Raw genomic sequence first — 19,035 nt, 5'->3', positions numbered from 1 at the left:
ACTCAAGAACCAAAAACTCAACACACTAGAACAATACGAAATATACAAACACACTAAAACACACCCCGATCAAATTCTCAACACACAGATCAATTTCAGTACACACACACTATTTGACTCCACTCTTCAACACCTTACAACAATCAAACACACCCACATAACAGGCAGAGAAGTTCGAGATGACGCCGTGATCTAGTATAGGCTCTGAGGATGGTGCGTGAAGCACTGAAACAGCTGTAAGCTGCACAAATCTTACATAATTAACACGAGTAAGTCCACTAGTTAATCAATTAATTAATGTTTTACGTTGATATTAACATAGAAAGGATTTCTATATTAATAGGCATCGTCCTAATGTGAAAAATAAGAAGATGACTTTTCATCAACATCCGCCCCCTAGTTACAACTGCCTATGGTCTCCAATTCTCAGGTGTTAGTCAGTAAAATGTTTGTAATAGCCAAAATAAGTAGGATGCATTTTCCACCTGAAGACGAAGGTGGTCCAAGCTTCGAAATGTTACGTTTCTTACATTTTAACAGCAATGTAGGAAGTCCAATTTAAATCCCTCCTGAAGGGTAAGTGATATAAATGTGATTCACACCCTCTTTATCGTCTCTTCCCATCGTATTTTTCTAGAAAAGTTGTGCATGTGTTTCTTGTATTTCCCATGTGTGCTACACGTCTTGCTAATCCAGCCATCTTGATTTAGATATTAACCATAACAGTGTTTAATCAGTATTGTAGTCTGTTATTATGCAACAATACATTTCTCTATCAATTTCTTGCTCTTTAGCCTACATCTCTTCTCTTGTGTCAGAGAAAAAATCGTATTTCACATTAATCAGAAAGAGAAATACTTGTATTTTTTATGTTCTGACAACAGAACTTAATAATGAAGTATGTAGCCTAGCATGTTTAAGTTTCTTTTTTGCTCATTTTGGAGGTTAGAATTTGACTGACCAGTATCGCAATAGTGAAAGTTGTTTTATCCTTAGTAATTCAGTAAAATTTCACAGGAATAGGAGATGCTCTATTGAATATTTTGAGGTAAGAAACTTGGAGTCTGAAAAACCAGATTAAGGAGATATAGACTTAAACATATCCATCACTACCACTTACTGTTTCCTTATTATTTGCATTTAAACTTATTTATTGTTTACAATTTAAAATTATTTTTATAACATTTACAAACCTGAATGCCATTTCGAACACTGGCATTCAAAGATACCTGACCCTACTGATCAATACTGAAGCTACTATTATCGTTAGTATAGTATGCCAAAATTTCTTAGGCTCACTGCAGTGAGTTTTAATTTATGTGAATAATATGCGGTTTTCGCATTTTTGTGACTGTTGTGAATAAATTTCTATATTTCTTATATTTGTCTTTTAGTTCTAAATTAAAAGGCTGTTTTGTTAGTTTTCTTGCCAATTTATCTCTGTTTCAAATTGATGTTACCGGTACTATTCCTAAAGTGATCCAAGGTTTTATATTTTTTATATTGACTAGGTATTTGTTTATAAGTGCAAATTAAATTATTATGTATGATATTTCTTAAAATATTATAAAATATCTGAAGACTATATTCAGGGTCTTGACAATTAAGAACTGAGCCCCATTTTGTAGTATTAATATCGTCTTTAAGCGTTTTATAATTTATGATTTGAATTTGTTCAAAAGTAATATTTGTATAACTATTCATAGGGTCATTAGCAGAATTAAATATAGAAAAGGTAACGTAGTGATCTGTAATTGTACTACAATAGAGACCAGGAGCGAGATTCTAACCTTTGTTTTGACTTTTAAGAAAAATATGATCAAGACGCATCAGAAACACGTCTAGTAATAGCATTTAAAAATGGATGAAATCCATATTTTTGCATTATGTTCATGTAACGTTGGCCCGAGTTACCTAACTGGTTTTCTATATTGATATCTCCAACAACAATATGATTTTTTACATTTCTATTATTCAGTAAAAACCTTTCAAAATCATCTAAGAATTTACTCAAACAGTTGTTCGGTGATCTGTAAATAGCAGTGATCATGAACTGTGTAGCCCTATAACATTGTTGAAAAGAAAGATTCAAGCAATTGCAATTTTGTATGTCAACATCTAATTTTATGAAGCATACCAAAAAGTAAAAAGTATAGAAATATACAGATTTTATACTTAGACTACAATAGTTAAAATAATTGTGTTACAAATTTTCAAATAAGTCAAAAGATACAATATTAAGTTACAGAAAATTTAAGTCTGATACAGATGGATTTTTAAAATTAGCAATGACTCTTTTATTACACAGAGGGTCACTTTGTTAATAAATATGTTATGAACAGGCATAACATCTTGAAGACCGAATATCACTTTTAAAATAGACAATTACGCCATCACTTTTATTGTACTTATTTGGTTTGATAAACTTTTTGTAACCGTTAATCTCGAAACTTCCATCATGGTTTAGCCATGTTTCAGATAGCATTATGATGTCGAAAAGAAAACAAAATCCTTGCAACAATGCACAGAATTCTGAAAAGTTTTTAATAACGCTTCCTATATTTAAATCAATTAATTTTAAATTTGAATCTAAACCATTAATGTAATTATTACAGTTATTCAAGTCTTCAAAAATAAGAGTTGACTTGCTATTGTTGTCACTTTTTTCTGTATACCTGTAATTTAAAACATCAATACTACACATAAGTATAAAGTAAAATAACAAACTACTAACTATAAACTCTTAAATATACAGCAATTATTAGGATTCAAATTGAAAATTATGACAGAGTTTACAGTTTATCTAGATCAAAGTGGTCTACAATTTTAACAGCTTGGCTAGAACCATCGTTTCTTACACACACAAATTCCACAATTTGGGACATCTGGCTGACATCTACGGCTGACCATTAGGATCCAGAATACAAAGCAGAGGTTAAATTAAAAATACAATATGATTGCGGAGAGAATACGGAACAATGATAAATTTAAAAATAAAGTACAATTTGATTTCGGAGAAATATGAGATGAAAATACATTGAAGAGTAATGAAATGGAGTAAATATATATATAGCAATACATAACGTTTTTCTCTAATTTTCTTCTTTTTTTTTTTTTTTTTTTAGATAGAACCATTTCATGAGCGAAAAAAATTCTTCCCAATGATGCCGAAGCAATGGATGCATATTTAAATCTAGCAATATTTGCCATGCTGATTTCTTTAGGGAGAACCACATCCTCCCGATTCATCAATTCCTACTGTCTGCTTAAGTGCTCAACAAAACCAGACACCTTCCAGGATTTTATTTATTCCTACAACCAAACTATTACAGGATATTTGAACCAAACTCACTCCATGACATTCAAAACTTTCTCTATCACTGCTACACGAAAATTTAAAAATATGTACCAGTAATAGAAATAAGCAATTTTAGGCTCTAAAACCTTAAAAATAGGTCTTAAAGGGCAAAATAGGCATTTTTAGGCACAATAAAACTGCTTTCAAACGTTTATGTTTTGTATATAAAATGTGAAGCTATTTAACTAGTTTAGTTTATCCCTACAGAAAAAAATAGACATTTAACCTAAAATCTGAGGTCTATTTATAACACTAATAGACTCCAGTAAACAATTGGTTGACAAAATGTTTCTCTTAAAAGATGTGTTTTGAAAGGGACTGTATGTTTCCAGCATCTTAAAGTACCGGTACTTAGCATCTTAAATATATTGTATAAAATGATAAATGAAGAAATATATGTTAAACAGCCTTCAAAATTGAAGTTGAACATCTATAGGAAAATTGTCTTAAAATTGATAATTGCTTGATGTGATGATTATTTCCATTTTACTGTTCATAACAAAATAACTTATACAATACAGATTTAGCATTTGTAGTACCGGTAGCCTGTCGTAGAAGTCGCAGATACTAGCATTTTAAGGTAAATATATCTAGGCCATATATAATTGGGAATTTTTTTAAATTAATAATTTCATGAAAAACTTAAAAGCACAAATACTGTACATATAGGTACCGGTAACAAGAAATTAATACGAGTAAAATACAAATATATTTCATCATTTAATCTGATATAAAGTGAGTCCCGTAGTTCAGTCATCTTGAATTAAAAATTTGATATGATTATGACGCATTTCCTCACGTATATTTTACGCATTTTGTAAGAATTTATTTCCTTAATAAGTAAGACCAATGACATTCCTCTTCATAATTTATTTTCTAATTATCTTTCAAACGACATTGATGAATTACGATACAGGTACATTACTTTCTGTTCACCCAACATTTACGAACAAACTTTTCTTTTGCTATTACACAAACAAATTGATTTTTATTTTCTACAAAGGTAAGATATTTGACTTAATTTATAAGTTGTACTGGTATTTTGGTATTTACGTAAATACTACCGGTACTTATTTAGGCCTATAATTCTATAGAGAAGCAAATTTTTCCTCTGGAAAATGCTTTTTAACTTTTTAGGTGTTCTTTACACAAGGGAGCATGGTTATCTAGCATTGCTGGAATCTGTGAGACACAGATGGTATTCGATGGGATGAGTTCAAGGATTATCATGTTGGGGGAGAAAATTCCTGGAAAACCCAACCACGTAATCAGCCCTAGCAGGATTCGAACCCACGCTCCAGCATTATTATTATTATTATTATTATTATTATTATTATTATTATTATTATTTTGTCTGTGGCCCACCATTAACTGCTCTTTGGGCCTCCAGAGGGCCGTAGCCTCCCTGTTAAGAATCATTGAGTTAAACTCTTCTTCCATTATTTCGTTCTTCTTATTTTCGAGGTGTTAGAGAAAGTTTCTTCTTTGTCCCGCCATGTGTATCTTCTGATGCACAGCGTTAAGGTTTTTTTTTTTTTCCGCTTTCAAACTTACCAGTAAACAAACAAATAGACATTTTGTAAGCAATTGATTAACTAGCGGACTTACTCGTGTTATTTATGTAAGTCTGTGCGGCTTACAGCTGTTTCGGTGCTTCAAATAGATCAATTTCAGAACACACACACTATTTGACTCCACTCTTCAACACCTTTCAACAATCAAACACACCCACATAACAGGCAGAGAAGTTCGAGATGACGCCAAGATCTAGTAGGCTCTGAGGATGGTGTGTTGAAGCACCGAAACAGCTGTAAGCCGCACAGACTTACATAAATAACAGGAGTAAGTCCGCTAGTTAATCAATTACTTATATTCAAGTGTTAAAAGTAGTGTACGCAAGATTCAAAATGGAGACATTTTGTGTTCTGGTACACAATTTCCCCAAGTTTTGGAACCAAGATGACAGCAGAGGTCATGTGAACTAGTCAGAAAGCTATGTTACAGGGACAGCTCCATCAAGGGTACTTTGGTCGATTAGTTCCCATTCACAGTTACTCGTTCATCCTTCTGGCCCTCCACCCCCAACAAAAATATTTGAAAGCTGAGCTGAAAGTTGTTTCAGAGCGTTTTAAATCTAACTTATTCATTATTTTAATTGTTGTTATATTTTTCTCACAGCTTTCTCTTACTGATTACAACTCCTCTTATTATTGTGCATAAATTAACAAAGTTAATATTTTTTAAGTTTTAGCTTCAACCTTCTTTATTTTTTCCTCGCCTCAGTGATCTGGAAGTGGAAAATTATCTGTCTGATAATCAGCACTAATGCCTGGCCAACAAATTACAGAGAAAATGTAACACAGCAACCAAATCTCATGGCTGAGCCACAGCCTAGTCGTGAAGCTCAATACATAGTAAATATGCAAACATTAGATAGTTGCTCACCACTAGGATCACTAATATCGCCTAATTACAGGCAATGCAAAATAATACCGTCACAGTCTATTTTTTCTAGCACCCTCAAAACTCAAGCTTCGTGACTGTATATAGTAGACTGTGGCTGAGCCGCTTGCAGATTCTAATGTGCATAGAGGTTTCATATTGGTGGTACACTGCACAGTATCAGTAATTTCACAAGCCACAAACTATTAATACTGTACAAGATATTATTAATTGTAAGCAGTTAAAACATAAGAAAAAAATATGCTGAAACTGTTCACCTTCTTGTTCCAAATATTTGTAGCACCTGTGTACTGCTTTTTTTTTTTTTTTTTCGGCAAATTCAATATTTCACGTGACTTTGAAAGTCTTTGTTTGGCTTGAAAGTAAATAAGAACATGTTTTAATGGATCAAAGGCTTGACAATTCTTTGAAAGAAATTGACCAATTAGATTCGAAAATTCTGTGACTCCAAAAACTACAAAAAAAAAAAAGAAAAAAAATATGGTTTCTGGCCGAGAAGAGTTGATTGCGAATTAATTAATTTATATTAATTAAATTGATACGTGTATGCCGTGGATTCTGTGTAATATCGCAATAAAATGAAAAATAATGCATATGAGAAAATTGTAAGGCAGATATCTGGAGTTAAATACCAATAAATGTATTTTTTGAATGAAGAAAATTCTAACCTATAACGTAGTGAATTACTAATCGTAAATATTTTTGTTTCAAAACGATATGCAATCATAATATTCTTCGTTTGAGGATACCGTACAGTTAAGTAATACAAATATTGTTTTATAGAGCCTATAGTTATCCTCCAAAGGATTTACATGATTAGGCCTTATGTTGTGATATAGATTAGCCTACTGTGAACTTGTAGCACATGTTTAAATCTTGTGAAATCTTTAGCACTATGAAATAGCCTTTGACAAATCTTTTTTAATATCGATAAGTCTTTGATAAGTTTTCTTGTAAAGTATTGAACTGTAAGAAAAATGTCATTGTACCGGTATACAAGCAGTTAATAGTTTGTGGTGTGTCAAATTGTTGATATTATGCTGCATATCTCCGACAACCAGAGACGGATTTCTCTACATTATTTTTCCCCGGTAATATTAGAATCATTTATCTTAAGACTGTGACAGTTGCAATGATATGGGACACAAGGAATGGAGGGTTCCATTTTGAATAAGGTCTGTTCCACCAAAATGTCCTCCCAAATTAAAATGCTGGTGCTGCTACTACTGGAGCACAGAAAATCGTTCCCAGACATTTAGCTCAATTTATTACACCCAAAAACATTTCGCCCAATGTTTTTTCACCCAACAACATTTCGTCCAGAATATTAGACTATTTTTTTTTTTCGTCCTGTGTGATTTTTAGCAGAAAAAATAGTAAACACACATACTGGCATATGTTTCTTGGGAAAAATAATAAACACACACTACAAATACAGTAGCTTTCATAAATAACGAGTCTATCAAAAAATCAACTATTTTGGATAATTTTTTGAAATGATGTTCATCCTCACGAGAAAAAACCCTTCCTGCTGCCATATAGTCGATTTGGAAACAAATACCCCCTTCCCCATCGTCAGAGAGAGCTACTTATCATATGTAATGTGCATTTGATGCCAACTTAAAATGACCTGGAGCATGGCCTTTTATACACCAAGGATAATGGCACACGGCTATGCCTATATACATTGTTGTGATAGACTGGAATGATAAAATTTCACGCAGCAGTTCAACGTTATTGCAGAAGAGAAAAATTGCTGCCTGATTTGAATTTGGAAACAGTGTCGCTCAAATTAAGCGTTTATTCCGTAGACGAAGTGTTTCCAGGCAGGCGGATTGGTCGCACAGGCCCAATCTGTTGGCCTCCGCGATCACCTGACTTGACTCCCCTGGACTTCTTTTTCTGGGGATTCATCAAGGATCGTGTTTATGCGACTAAGCCACGCACCATTCCTGAATTAGTGGAACGAATTGAACACACAATAGAAATGGTTATGCCTGACATGTTCACCAAAGTCCATTGAAGAGTTGATACGTCACTTACATTTGTGCATTCAGCAGAAAGGAAGACATTTTGAAAATTGTACACCATAATTTGTCAACAATTGAAACTGTTTTTACATTTATGTGTTTTAATAAAAATTTAAAATACTAACCACTCTTTCGTTTAATAGCCCTGGCAGTGAGGAAAGGGGGGAGGGTGTTTGTTTCCAAATCGACTGTATGGCACCGGGAAGGGATCTTTCTCGTGAGGATGAACATCATTTCAAAAAATTATCCAAAATAGTTAATTTTTCGATAAACTCGTTACTCATGACAAACTCTGTGTATTGTCATATGTTTCGTGGGAAAAACAGTAAATACACACTACAAACATAGTAAATTTAAGTTATACAAATGGTTATTGGTAAATGAAAATTATTTATATTACCTATATTCTTCGGATAAAAATAAAACAAGAAAATAAGCTTGCTGGAGATGTGAACAACAGGACATATATTCGGCAAGGTGCATAACAAATTATGATGTACATTCCAATATTTTTGTGTATAAAACAGGCAATCACACACATGAAAATAGCAATATTGCTATAAAAGTTAGTGATGTTGAAAGTGGAATCAAGAGACATGCTACGGCTCACCCAAATGAACCTTCAGCCAATGTTTTTAAAATAATGTGAAATTTGTCATTATAATATAAATTGAAAAAAGGGTGAAATGTAGAATTGCACATTATATTGTAACATAAAAATTGACCGAAATGTTGTTGTTCTTTTGTAATACCAGGCATTTGACAATAATGTCATTTGACCTCTTGCACTCCAATATTTTTCAAAGATATTATCATGTCAGCCACTGAAGCACAGATTTTGAGGTGTTCCGAATCCATTTCTTGGTTTGAGTTGCACAATGGGCAGTTAGGGGACTGATATATTCCAATTCTATGCAGGTGTTTGGCCAAACAATCATGGCCTGTTGCCAATCTAAATGCAGCTACAGACGATTTTCGTGGTAAATCGGGAATTAACTGTGGATTATGATGCAGAGAGTTCCATTTTTTCCCTTGAGATTGTGTTATCAAATTTTGTTTGTTGAAGTCTAAGTATTGTAGGTTTAATAAATCTTTTCTCAGAGTAAAACGTAGATTTAGTAACAGGTCTGTAAGTAGCAGTGCTGCCCTTCTATGCTAAAGCATCCGCATTCTCGTTTCCCAGGATTCCACAATGGGATGGTATCCATTGCAATACAATTCTTTTATTGAGTGATATTAATTGAGAGAGCATTTTAGTTATTTCTGCTGTTTGAGATGAAGGTGTGTGTTTAGAGACTATTGATAGAATAGCTGCTTTGGAGTCTGACAATATAACTGCATTCTTAAATTTATTAATGTGGCATAGAAGATTCCTGAGACTTTCACTTATTGCAATGATTCCTCTATCAAAACTTGTTGTTCCATATCCAAGAGATCTATAAAGTGAGAAGAGACAGCACGTAACACCTGCACCGGCACCTTGTTCTCTGGAGATCAAGGATCCGTCGGTGTATAAATGAAGCCAGTTTTGTGGAGGGTACCTAATATTAATTGTCTCTAAAGGCAATTGTTTCAGTATTTCAGTGTTTACTTCTGATTTCAGTATTTCTTCTGTTAAATTTAGATTATATTCTATATTTAATAGAGTTAAAGGGTTTGGTTTAATTTGTAAGTTTTCTTTTAAATTTGGGATATTGATTTCCTGTTTTAATTCTTGAACAATGGATATGAAACTTTTTTGAGTTTTCAATCTACAGAGAGGACTGTATGAATGCCAATTGTTTCCTGGTAATCTGATAAGTTTTTCATATTGAATCAGTGCTTTTTCTTCTATTGTCATTTTGATGCTGTTAATATTAGTGAGGAATCTCATAGAATCTATTGGAGTTGTTTTGATTCCACCAGTAATGAGTCTGAGAGCTTGGTTTTGAACATATTCTATTTCGTTTATGAAAGGTGAAGTAATTAAAATTTCTCCACAGTATGTCAGCACTGGCTGTATAAACATTTTGTATGTAGTGTTCAAAGTATTCCTAGAGCATCCCCATTTCTTTCCTGCTAGTCTTTTTAGAAGGGAGAATCTTTTACGAGCTTTTTCAGAAATTTATTTCAAATGGTTGCTCCATGTTAACTTACTATCGAAAATAACTCCAAGATATTTGGATTCATGAGTCCTAGGAAGGTGTTGGCCATTGTATTGGATATTGAATTCTCTTTCTTTTTTACCAAGTGAAAATATTTGGTACGTAGTTACTTACTTTTGCTTAAATTGAGTGCCATCAAATTTGATGTATTCCATTCATGAGCTTTAAGAGCAGAATTTTGAATTTTGTTTCTATGTCTGTAAGATCCGGAAGTCCACAAAACTATATCATCTCAAATAGTGCTGTTTTCATGTTTGATTCCTCTAATAGGGAGGGTAAGTCATTTATATAAATATTGACTAAAGTTGTGCTGAGGACAGCGCCCTGAGGTAGACCTCGATATGTTTGTCTGTAACTAGAAAGTGAGTTATTGAATTTAGTGGCAATGACCGAAATGTTGTTGTTGTTGTGTTGTTGTTTTCTAATGCCAGGCATTTGACAATAAAGTCATTTGACCTCTTGCACTCCAATATTTGAAAATGGCAAGTTATAGCCGATTTAAGTGAACACCATATTTTAACGTTTTGGTGGCTACTTCATTCACACACAACCCCCAGAATGTCTGGAGGACCACACCTGCTGTTAGTTGACGGGTCCATTGGACCTAGCCGGGAGATCTTGTTGATCACCAGCTTTCCCTCCTTAAGCCACTGGAGGACGATTTTAGTGCCATAGCAGGTCAGCACTAGGAACAGAAAAGTAGAAAGAGGAGGAAGGAAAGGGAAATGAACCCCTAGGCCTCAACTGGACGTAAAAATATTTTATATTAAATTAAAAATTGGGCGAAATGACTAAGGGTGTAATAGTGTAGAACATAATTAATAGTTGGATGAAAATTAAATTTGACCATGGGTTCTGGGCGAAATGTCTGGGACATAAATGCGCTACTCCGTGAGAGAGACTTGATTTTGCTTGCTCTGTTTCAGGGACCCAAGGGAGAAGAAAATGGACAATCTTAATTATCCCTACCTACAACTTAGCACCTGACCGAGGCACCAGCTTCTAGTTGGGATTGCCTTGCCCTCGAGCAGCTGAGCCTCATTCTGAGTTTCCAGCAACGTGGTGATGTTGCAGTAGGTTAATATCTTAAAATTAAATCTTGTTTTTCTTGTTTGCTTTCAAACTGCAGACTGGTCTGTCAGTGTAACAGTTGTAATGTATAATATTTAATTAATAATAATAATAAGAAATAATAATAAATTATTATTAATAGTGTGGAAGGTCAACATACTGAGAGAAGAAAACTTTTGTACAGCCGATGCCTCTGGGTCAATAGCTTTCAGAGGCGACGCTATTAAAAGAGGTGAACAGAGGCTTGAAACCAAAGGTGCCCTAAATGTTATGTTTTAGATTTAATTATTAACTAGATGTAAATGTATTGTACTAATTTTACATAAAGAAGAAGATGCCTGTTTAGTCCAAGTCACTCTTGGCCGTAGTTTCTGTCTGTCCAATGTGAGGTAGCGGATCCTGTCGTAGGCTGCAACATTAGATAGAATTACTATCATCATAAAGAGCGGTGACTCTGTGTTGACTTGTTTCTGTAGCATCTCGTCCTTTTGATTTGACTCTCCTAACATATTTATTATTATAGCAATAAATTCTCATGCTATATCTGACTGGTGGGAGGAGTCGAGGCTTTGTTATATGTAAATGTGTAGTTGAAACCAAGTTCAGATACGGGTGCTGCCCACGCTGTACGATCTACCAGGCATATCATACGAACCATATCAAAACCAGTGCTTTCGCTCGCCTCCTCCCACCACGGCTGCTATTACGAATATATTCAACACTGTAGTTTGATCAATATCTTGTGAACATTAGTTTTAGGCAGTTTGCCAAATTTTCTGGGGTAAAATGTGATGCGTACTTTATATGGTAGAGTAATAATTTGTAAATATGGTACCATTACTTTCAATGAGTGTAATAACATTGTACTTCTTGTGACTACGGTGGCCACCTTCTCTAGTTGTAGCTCATTCGTGTCAGCATGTAGCCTTCCAACAAATGGAGGACAGGAATGGTGGTACATCTAGACATTTTTTTCTACCTGAGGCTCGAAGGAATAGAATAGGTGGTCGAACTAACAGAGGTTGAGGTCGTTACATTGGAAGTACAGACGGAAAGCTTCAGGTGTTTAAGGACAATCCGGATGAATGGCAAGACGGTAGGTCGGCGAGAGATGCGATCTCGACAGTGCAGAGATGCATTGCGCGTGGGAGTGTCGTTTCTGTTTGTTAATACTTCGTAGATTCTTATAAGAAAAGAAAAAAAGATTTATAGAATCTTATTAGTAGTTGCTTTACATGTAAGGTTGATGTGATAAAAAAAAAACTACAAGAACTTTGGTACGGACTGCCGGGAGGCTTGCACCAGCCGGCGGTCCATTTTGTATGCAGATTTATCAGATCTGGTTGCATTGTGCAGACACAGCCACAAAATTGCACCGCAGCGTGTTTTTCAGCTGTTAATTAAATTAAATTGTTGTCCAAGTGAAAGCAATGAGAAGACATCCGCGAATGTCTGCCGTCTGATTTTCCCTCCAGAGAAGGTTTCATTTCTGCGCGGTTACTGCACAATGCAACAGACCCAACTTTCCGTCCATTGTTTGTCTCTAGTGAAGACAAAACGCAGCTCAATGCTACAGGGGAGGGGGGCAATCCGCCAGCACCATGGGGAGTGCAGAATAAACATATCAGCTTATCAAGAAATTACCTGTTATGCAATCCGAACCTCTGAGTGTCGTTGTTCATTCTTGTGCATCTGTTGGTTTGTGTGAGAGATTGGGGCTCAAAGGGTGGAGGGGTGCGATTTCAGTACCTTTTTGTTTGTTTGTTTGTTCGTTTGTTTGTTCATTGTCTCTGCAGGTTCATGTAATAGGTAATGGTATTATTTTAGTGATGTTTTCCTGGGGATAATTTTTTATAGACTGCAGAACAGTATTATCACTTGTGTTGGTGCGAACTTGCAACGCCAGGGTACTTAACTGTGTGCGTGTGTGTGTGATTGTGTTCTAATAAGAAGGGTATAAATTGATCAGGGCCATACAAACTGCTTCTTGTTCTGAACGATGATAAAAGTACTGCCTTATTCTGCTCGAGCTTTGCCAGGCGACATTATATAGTAGAGAGTGTGAGTGAAAGCGCATCTTGTACTAGCAGTTAGTGTGTTAGTGTGTACTGCTATCTTCTTACTATGATATGTTGTTCCCTGTTTCTGACTGATTATACTTTTGTATGATGGACGATCTAGAATTTGTAATGTCATAAAATATATGATTCAACAATAATGTACCTTTCTTTGTTATCGTATAACATCCTGTAATTTAAATATTTTTTCATTCTCTCCAGTGTTTTGTTTTTGAAATATATATAAATATATACATATAAGATGCACGATATGAAGAATTTTTCACACGTCAGGTTGGCTCCCATCCATAGACTTAGTGTGGTTTGTGTGTTTAACTTATTTGAGTGCCTGCCAAGAGATTTGTTGGTCTGTTAGTTGCTGCAAGTCTTTGAGCCCCAAAAAACTGTAGAATGTTGTTAAGTCCTTGATGTGTTTCCAAGGACACGTGAGACGGTAGAGAAAGCAGGAATCATGTGATAAATATCAATGGGAAAAAAACTGTATAAAAAGATGAAACTAGCCACTCTCGCCTTCTCTGAGTAACCTGCTTTAGGTCATAGGTTAAAAAACACCACTTTCTAAACATATCATGATCTGTGCCCCTTATCAAGTGACATTCTTAAATTTTAGCAAGTAATTGTTAACTGAAGCAAAGTTTGATATATATAAGAAACAAGAATTTACAAAGAAACAAATCCTTTTTGTGAAAAGATGAGGATTTTGATGAATTTCCTATAATGATTAATGTAATTATTACTATGTATTACTACTTATATATTATATTTATGGGTTTTTAAGTTTGTTACTGAAGGTTTGGCATATCACTGTATAACAGTGCATGTACGTGTGTGCGTGTGTGAGTGAGTGTGTGTCGAAATACTATCGCAATATTTTATTTGAAACAAAAATAAAAAAAAATATGATACTTGTCTCTTTCTCCAATAAAAAAGAGGAAGAAAATGTATTTTTCGCCTCTGATGCTCTGAGAGCTACCGCACAATGCGGATTGTGTTTCAAGAGTTGTAATCTCGTCACACAAGGTAATGTTTGGGGGCATCACCTCGCTAAACATAGCTGGATGATGGAATTCACTCTTTGTACCACGTAAAAAGGAACCATTTTTTCCCAGCATTACCAGAAGTTACCAGAACAAACACAATTTCTTACCATAGACAGAGAGTGTGTCCCTGAGTCCACTAAGCCCTAATTTCACCAGAGCGAAATGTTGTTAATCTATTTAAAAAATAGTTCTATGTGAAGTTGGTACTGGCGTAACATCTGGAGGATACCAAAGTGCAAGTATAAATCTGTCCTGAGATGAAGGCTTAGCAGTCATTGTCTGACCACATCTGCCCAACGGTCATAATCCTGCCGAAGAACAAATATATAAATTCAAAATTAACTGAACATCTCGTCCTTAAAATAAGAAGTTAAACCATTTTGAGGAAAGAGATGCAAAGCTGTTTATCGTGACAGCATATAGAGATCTCTCCTTTTCTGTGATGATCAGAACCAAAAAATAAAGCTCTCTGTGATATAACACTTCATTCCATAACTTTTCCAGCACATCTCGACTACCTTCACTGCATTGAAGGAAGTGTAGTTCAGGGGATATGGCTCTAGTCCAAAAGCTGCAACCAAAACTGGCGAACTTGGATATCATTCTACAAAATGGAGCAAACTTACACAATACTGAAACTGAGAACAGCGACATTAAATGTTGATCTTACTTAGGAAGAAACCCCTACTTTACAGTTGCTTTTCATATTATCAAATCCCTTTAAAAATCAACCCTTTTGAATAAAACAATTAAGTTGTAACTTCATAATGTAATAATAATAATAATAATAATAATAATAATAATAATAATAATAATAATAATAATAATAATAATGTTTTATTTTCGCTGGCAGAGTTAAGGCCATTAGGCCTTCTCTTGCACTCAACCAGCCTTAATCAATACAATACGTACAGTATTTAAATTACAAATATTTACACTACAAGATTTAAAATAATGGAGATAATTATTACAGTTGTCTGAACACTATTTATTAATAAAATAAATAAAATTGGTTAGAAACCATACATGTTTCGGGGGCTGGAATGTATAAAGATCTTGAATATACTACAAAATTATAAAATTTATAAAATACCAAGTCTAAGATAACATCGTTAAAAAAGTAAAATGATCCAATGTATTGAATTGAAATTTCATTATAAACTTAATTAAAAATAAATTTGAAGAATAGTTATTAAATATTTTTAAGTGATTCTTCTAATGTATTTCTTATTGTACTTATAGTATAAGAACATATGTTCTATTTTTTTTTTAAATTTTTAACATCATTTTTAACTTCATTGATGTTAATTTTTAATTTCAAATATTTTGGAATGAATAACATTCACATCTTGCCATTCATATTCTATAATATTTTGATATTTTAATATTATTCTTGGGTCACCATCAGTATTAGTTAAGATTTATACATTGTATTATCAGAATTATATTATATACATTTCTTCTATAAGATATCATTTAAAAATATTTAATAACTATTCTTCATATTTATTCTTAATTAAGTTTAAAATGAAATTTCAATTCAATACATTGGATCATTTTACTTTTTAACGATGTTATCTTAGACTTCGTATTTTATAAATTTTATAATTTTGTAGTATATTCAAGATCTTTATACATTCCATTCTCTTGTTGCAGTCGTGGTACAACCACTGATGATGGGGGAGCACAATCCCCGAAACATGTATGGTTTCTAACCAATTTTATTTATTTTATTATTTTATCAATAAATAGTGTTCAGACAACTGTAATAATTATCTCCATTATTTTAAATCTTAACTTATGAACACTGTTGTATTTCGACCTTCTAAGTATTTAATTTACACTACACTTAAAAGGTTCTCCAGCTATATTCTTCAGTTAAGTTTTAAAGACTAGTAGACTACATATTTATTTAAATTTAGATAAACCTATAAGGTAAAGTAGTAACTTAATTTATGAGCTAATTTAATTCAATCAATTATAATTAATTTAAGATTTGAGATAGCTAATAAAATTATGAAAATTAATTTAATATAAGCTTACTAGGACTAGGTTACAGGGAGAATATATATATATATATATATATATATATATATATATATATATATATATACAGTAGAACCTCTATTATCCGTGGTAATGAAGGGGGTGGATTGAACGGTTAAGCGAAAAAAATCGGATAATCCGTACCGTAAATTAAGTGAATAATACTTGCATTTCTTAATTTCCTCCGTGTTCTTGTGTTTAACACGCTAGATAGTGAATCAAAAGTTCATCATTCAAGTCTGGTTGTCAACGACGGGTTTTTAAGGGGCAAGGAAATTCCTTGTAATGGCTGTCAGCGGAAACATAAGAATAATACAGGTCTCGTGTTGTAGATTTACATACTTTATACACTTTAGTGTTGATTTTTCTTAAATCGCGCACAGTTGCAACACCAATCTCGTACTCTGATGCGAGATGAGCCACAGTTTCTCCTTCCCCGAACCACTGAATTATTTCCGTTTTTTCGGTAATTACCACAACACGTTTTCTTTTGATACTCATGGAATATATTTTATATAGAAATTCTACAGTACGACAACTCTAACAGCAGATCATACTGTGTAAGTGACAAGGTTTGTAATAACATAATCTAGAAAAAATACGTACTGGTACTAATATAATGTATAGTAGTACTTCATACATATGAAGAAGACAGACTATATGTCTCTGTAGCAAAAAAAAATCAAGAGAAAGATAGTCGGATAATCCAGCAATCGGTTAATAAGGTGACGGATAATCGGGATTCTACTGTGTGTATATATATATATATATATATATATATATATATATATATATATACAATATATTTCTATAATGAGAATATTAATGTAATTGTCATTAGAGGTTTTGTAAATCTATTTAGAGAAATTAATGATAATAATAAGAATGAACAGATGTTAGTTTTATTATAAGTAACAAATATTAATCAGCAATTAATCTGTTAAGTAATAATTTATGTAATTTTGACCTAAATGAAGTTATCGTCCAACAACCCCTTACATCACTCGGTAGCGAGTTCCAATTTCTAGCAACTGAAACTGTATAAGATGAAGAATATAAAGATGTCTTGTGGTAGGGTGTAATGAGTAAATTGTTATGATGAGATCTTGTACTTAGCCGATGATATGCGGATAAATTTTGAAAACGAGAAGCCAAATAGATTGGGGTAGCAGTGTGCAGAATTTGAAATAAGAGAACAAGAGAATGCAGGGCTCGTCGATCGCTTAGCCTTAGCCAAGACAATGTATGTAGTGAAACGAATTCTTACAGTTGGATCAGTTTCTATAACTTGGTGGGTTTGTTGCTGTCTGCAGAATGTCATCTAAATATCGTTCCCCTTTATGAAGAAAAAGACATTCCATGCCTTCACACTTTATTAGCATGAAGGTTCATAAACGTGACGAGAGTGTTACTATTGGTCTTGCACAGTCTGCGATGATGGTTGTGTTTCCTCGAGATTGGTACTCCAAACGAACCTGAGTCGTTGGCTCAAAGAACCTCGTGCTGCACTGCGTCATTGGGTCATCCCCCTTGTATCAGTGTTAAGAGGAAGTAGCTTCCTGCACACGTAAAATAAAAACCTGGCACTCGCACCAAATGTTTGCTGACAATCATGTTAGTTGAACCTGGCGTCCGGTGCAGCGTGAGGTTGACTTAAATTCCATCAGATTGGCGCCGGCCGGGCATTTGCTGGTTCTCTGGAGGCTCAGGGCAGGCTTGTTACTGTCGCCATGTTTGTGTGTGTGTTCATGCAATTCCACTGTAACATGTGATTGAGAAGTATTTGATGCTAGTCAGATGTGATGTGTTACCAACTTGCCCCCACCCATTAAAGCAAAACTAAAATACCAAACCTTCTCCTGGTCAGGTGATGCATTTCAAACACTGTAACTACCCAAAGAGGTATGTCTTATGATTAGCTATAAATTGTATAGGGTCCAAACAAAGGGAAAATAAACATGTATATTGAAAAATTAATAATTATTACTTTCATTATTATAAAACCTTCACCTTAGCGTTAATCATTTTAATGTAAGTACAGCATGTCTGGCAAAATTACCACCAATTGAGGGGCATTTTCACAAAACTCGTTATCTACATTTTTTTCGATTTTGAGGTTTTACTGTATCCTTATGGTTTTGGGTCAGGAGAATCCAATGGTGCTATCAGAATTAAGCTAAAGTTGGTAAGTATATCAGTAAATTGATCTTGAAATAAAAGAGATTTTTCAAAACTCGGTATCCACAATGAAAGAGTAATGGAACGGAGAAAAATTCTCTTTGGCACCAGGATTTGAACCCGGGTTTTCAGCTCTACGTGCTGATGCTTTATCCACTAAGCCACACCAGATATCTGCATGGAAATATCATATGTACTTCGGTACATTAAAATAATATATATGATATGCGTAAATCACTTTGTGATTTAAGACGGCGCTTATTCCGTCGGATCCCGGCCAACTAGTCACTCATTACGAGTGCACCTCAGCACATGTGTGGACTTCAGTCCTACATTCATACACATCTATGACGTAGTGCAGAGGGCGGCTACTAGAGGGAACCCAGAGTTGGAACTTAAACTGCGACGATTCTGTCCGGCACCGGGATGGGTATCCAATGTGGCTTAGTGGATAAAGCATCAGCACGTAGAGCTGAAAACCCGGGTTCAAATCCCGGTGCCGAAGAGAATTTTTCTCCTTTCCATTACTCTTTCATCGTATGATGACGCAGAATATCTGCATGGAAATATCATATGTACTTCGGTACATTAAAATAATATATTTGGTATCTACAGTTGTGTATTTTA

The 19,035-nt window shown here is 34.1% G+C and overlaps 1 protein-coding gene across 1 annotated transcript in view; it reads left to right on the top strand.

Annotated features, from left to right (window-relative positions):
* LOC138707426 (uncharacterized) overlaps window positions 1-16,645 on the top strand; it is a 516,816-nt gene extending 500,171 nt beyond the window's left edge. The window contains exon 10 of the mRNA XM_069836872.1: window positions 10,922-16,645. Within this exon, the coding sequence (XP_069692973.1) occupies window positions 10,922-10,954 (33 nt within the window). The 3' untranslated portion in view covers window positions 10,955-16,645. The remainder of the gene's footprint in view (window positions 1-10,921) is intronic.
* Window positions 16,646-19,035: the final 2,390 nt, after the last annotated feature.

Source organism: Periplaneta americana, chromosome 1 (assembly GCF_040183065.1).
Source record: "Periplaneta americana isolate PAMFEO1 chromosome 1, P.americana_PAMFEO1_priV1, whole genome shotgun sequence".
Lineage (NCBI taxonomy): Eukaryota > Metazoa > Arthropoda > Insecta > Blattodea > Blattidae > Periplaneta > Periplaneta americana.
Note: the sequence above shows the minus strand (reverse complement) of the source record. Positions and strands in the feature narration are given on the sequence as shown.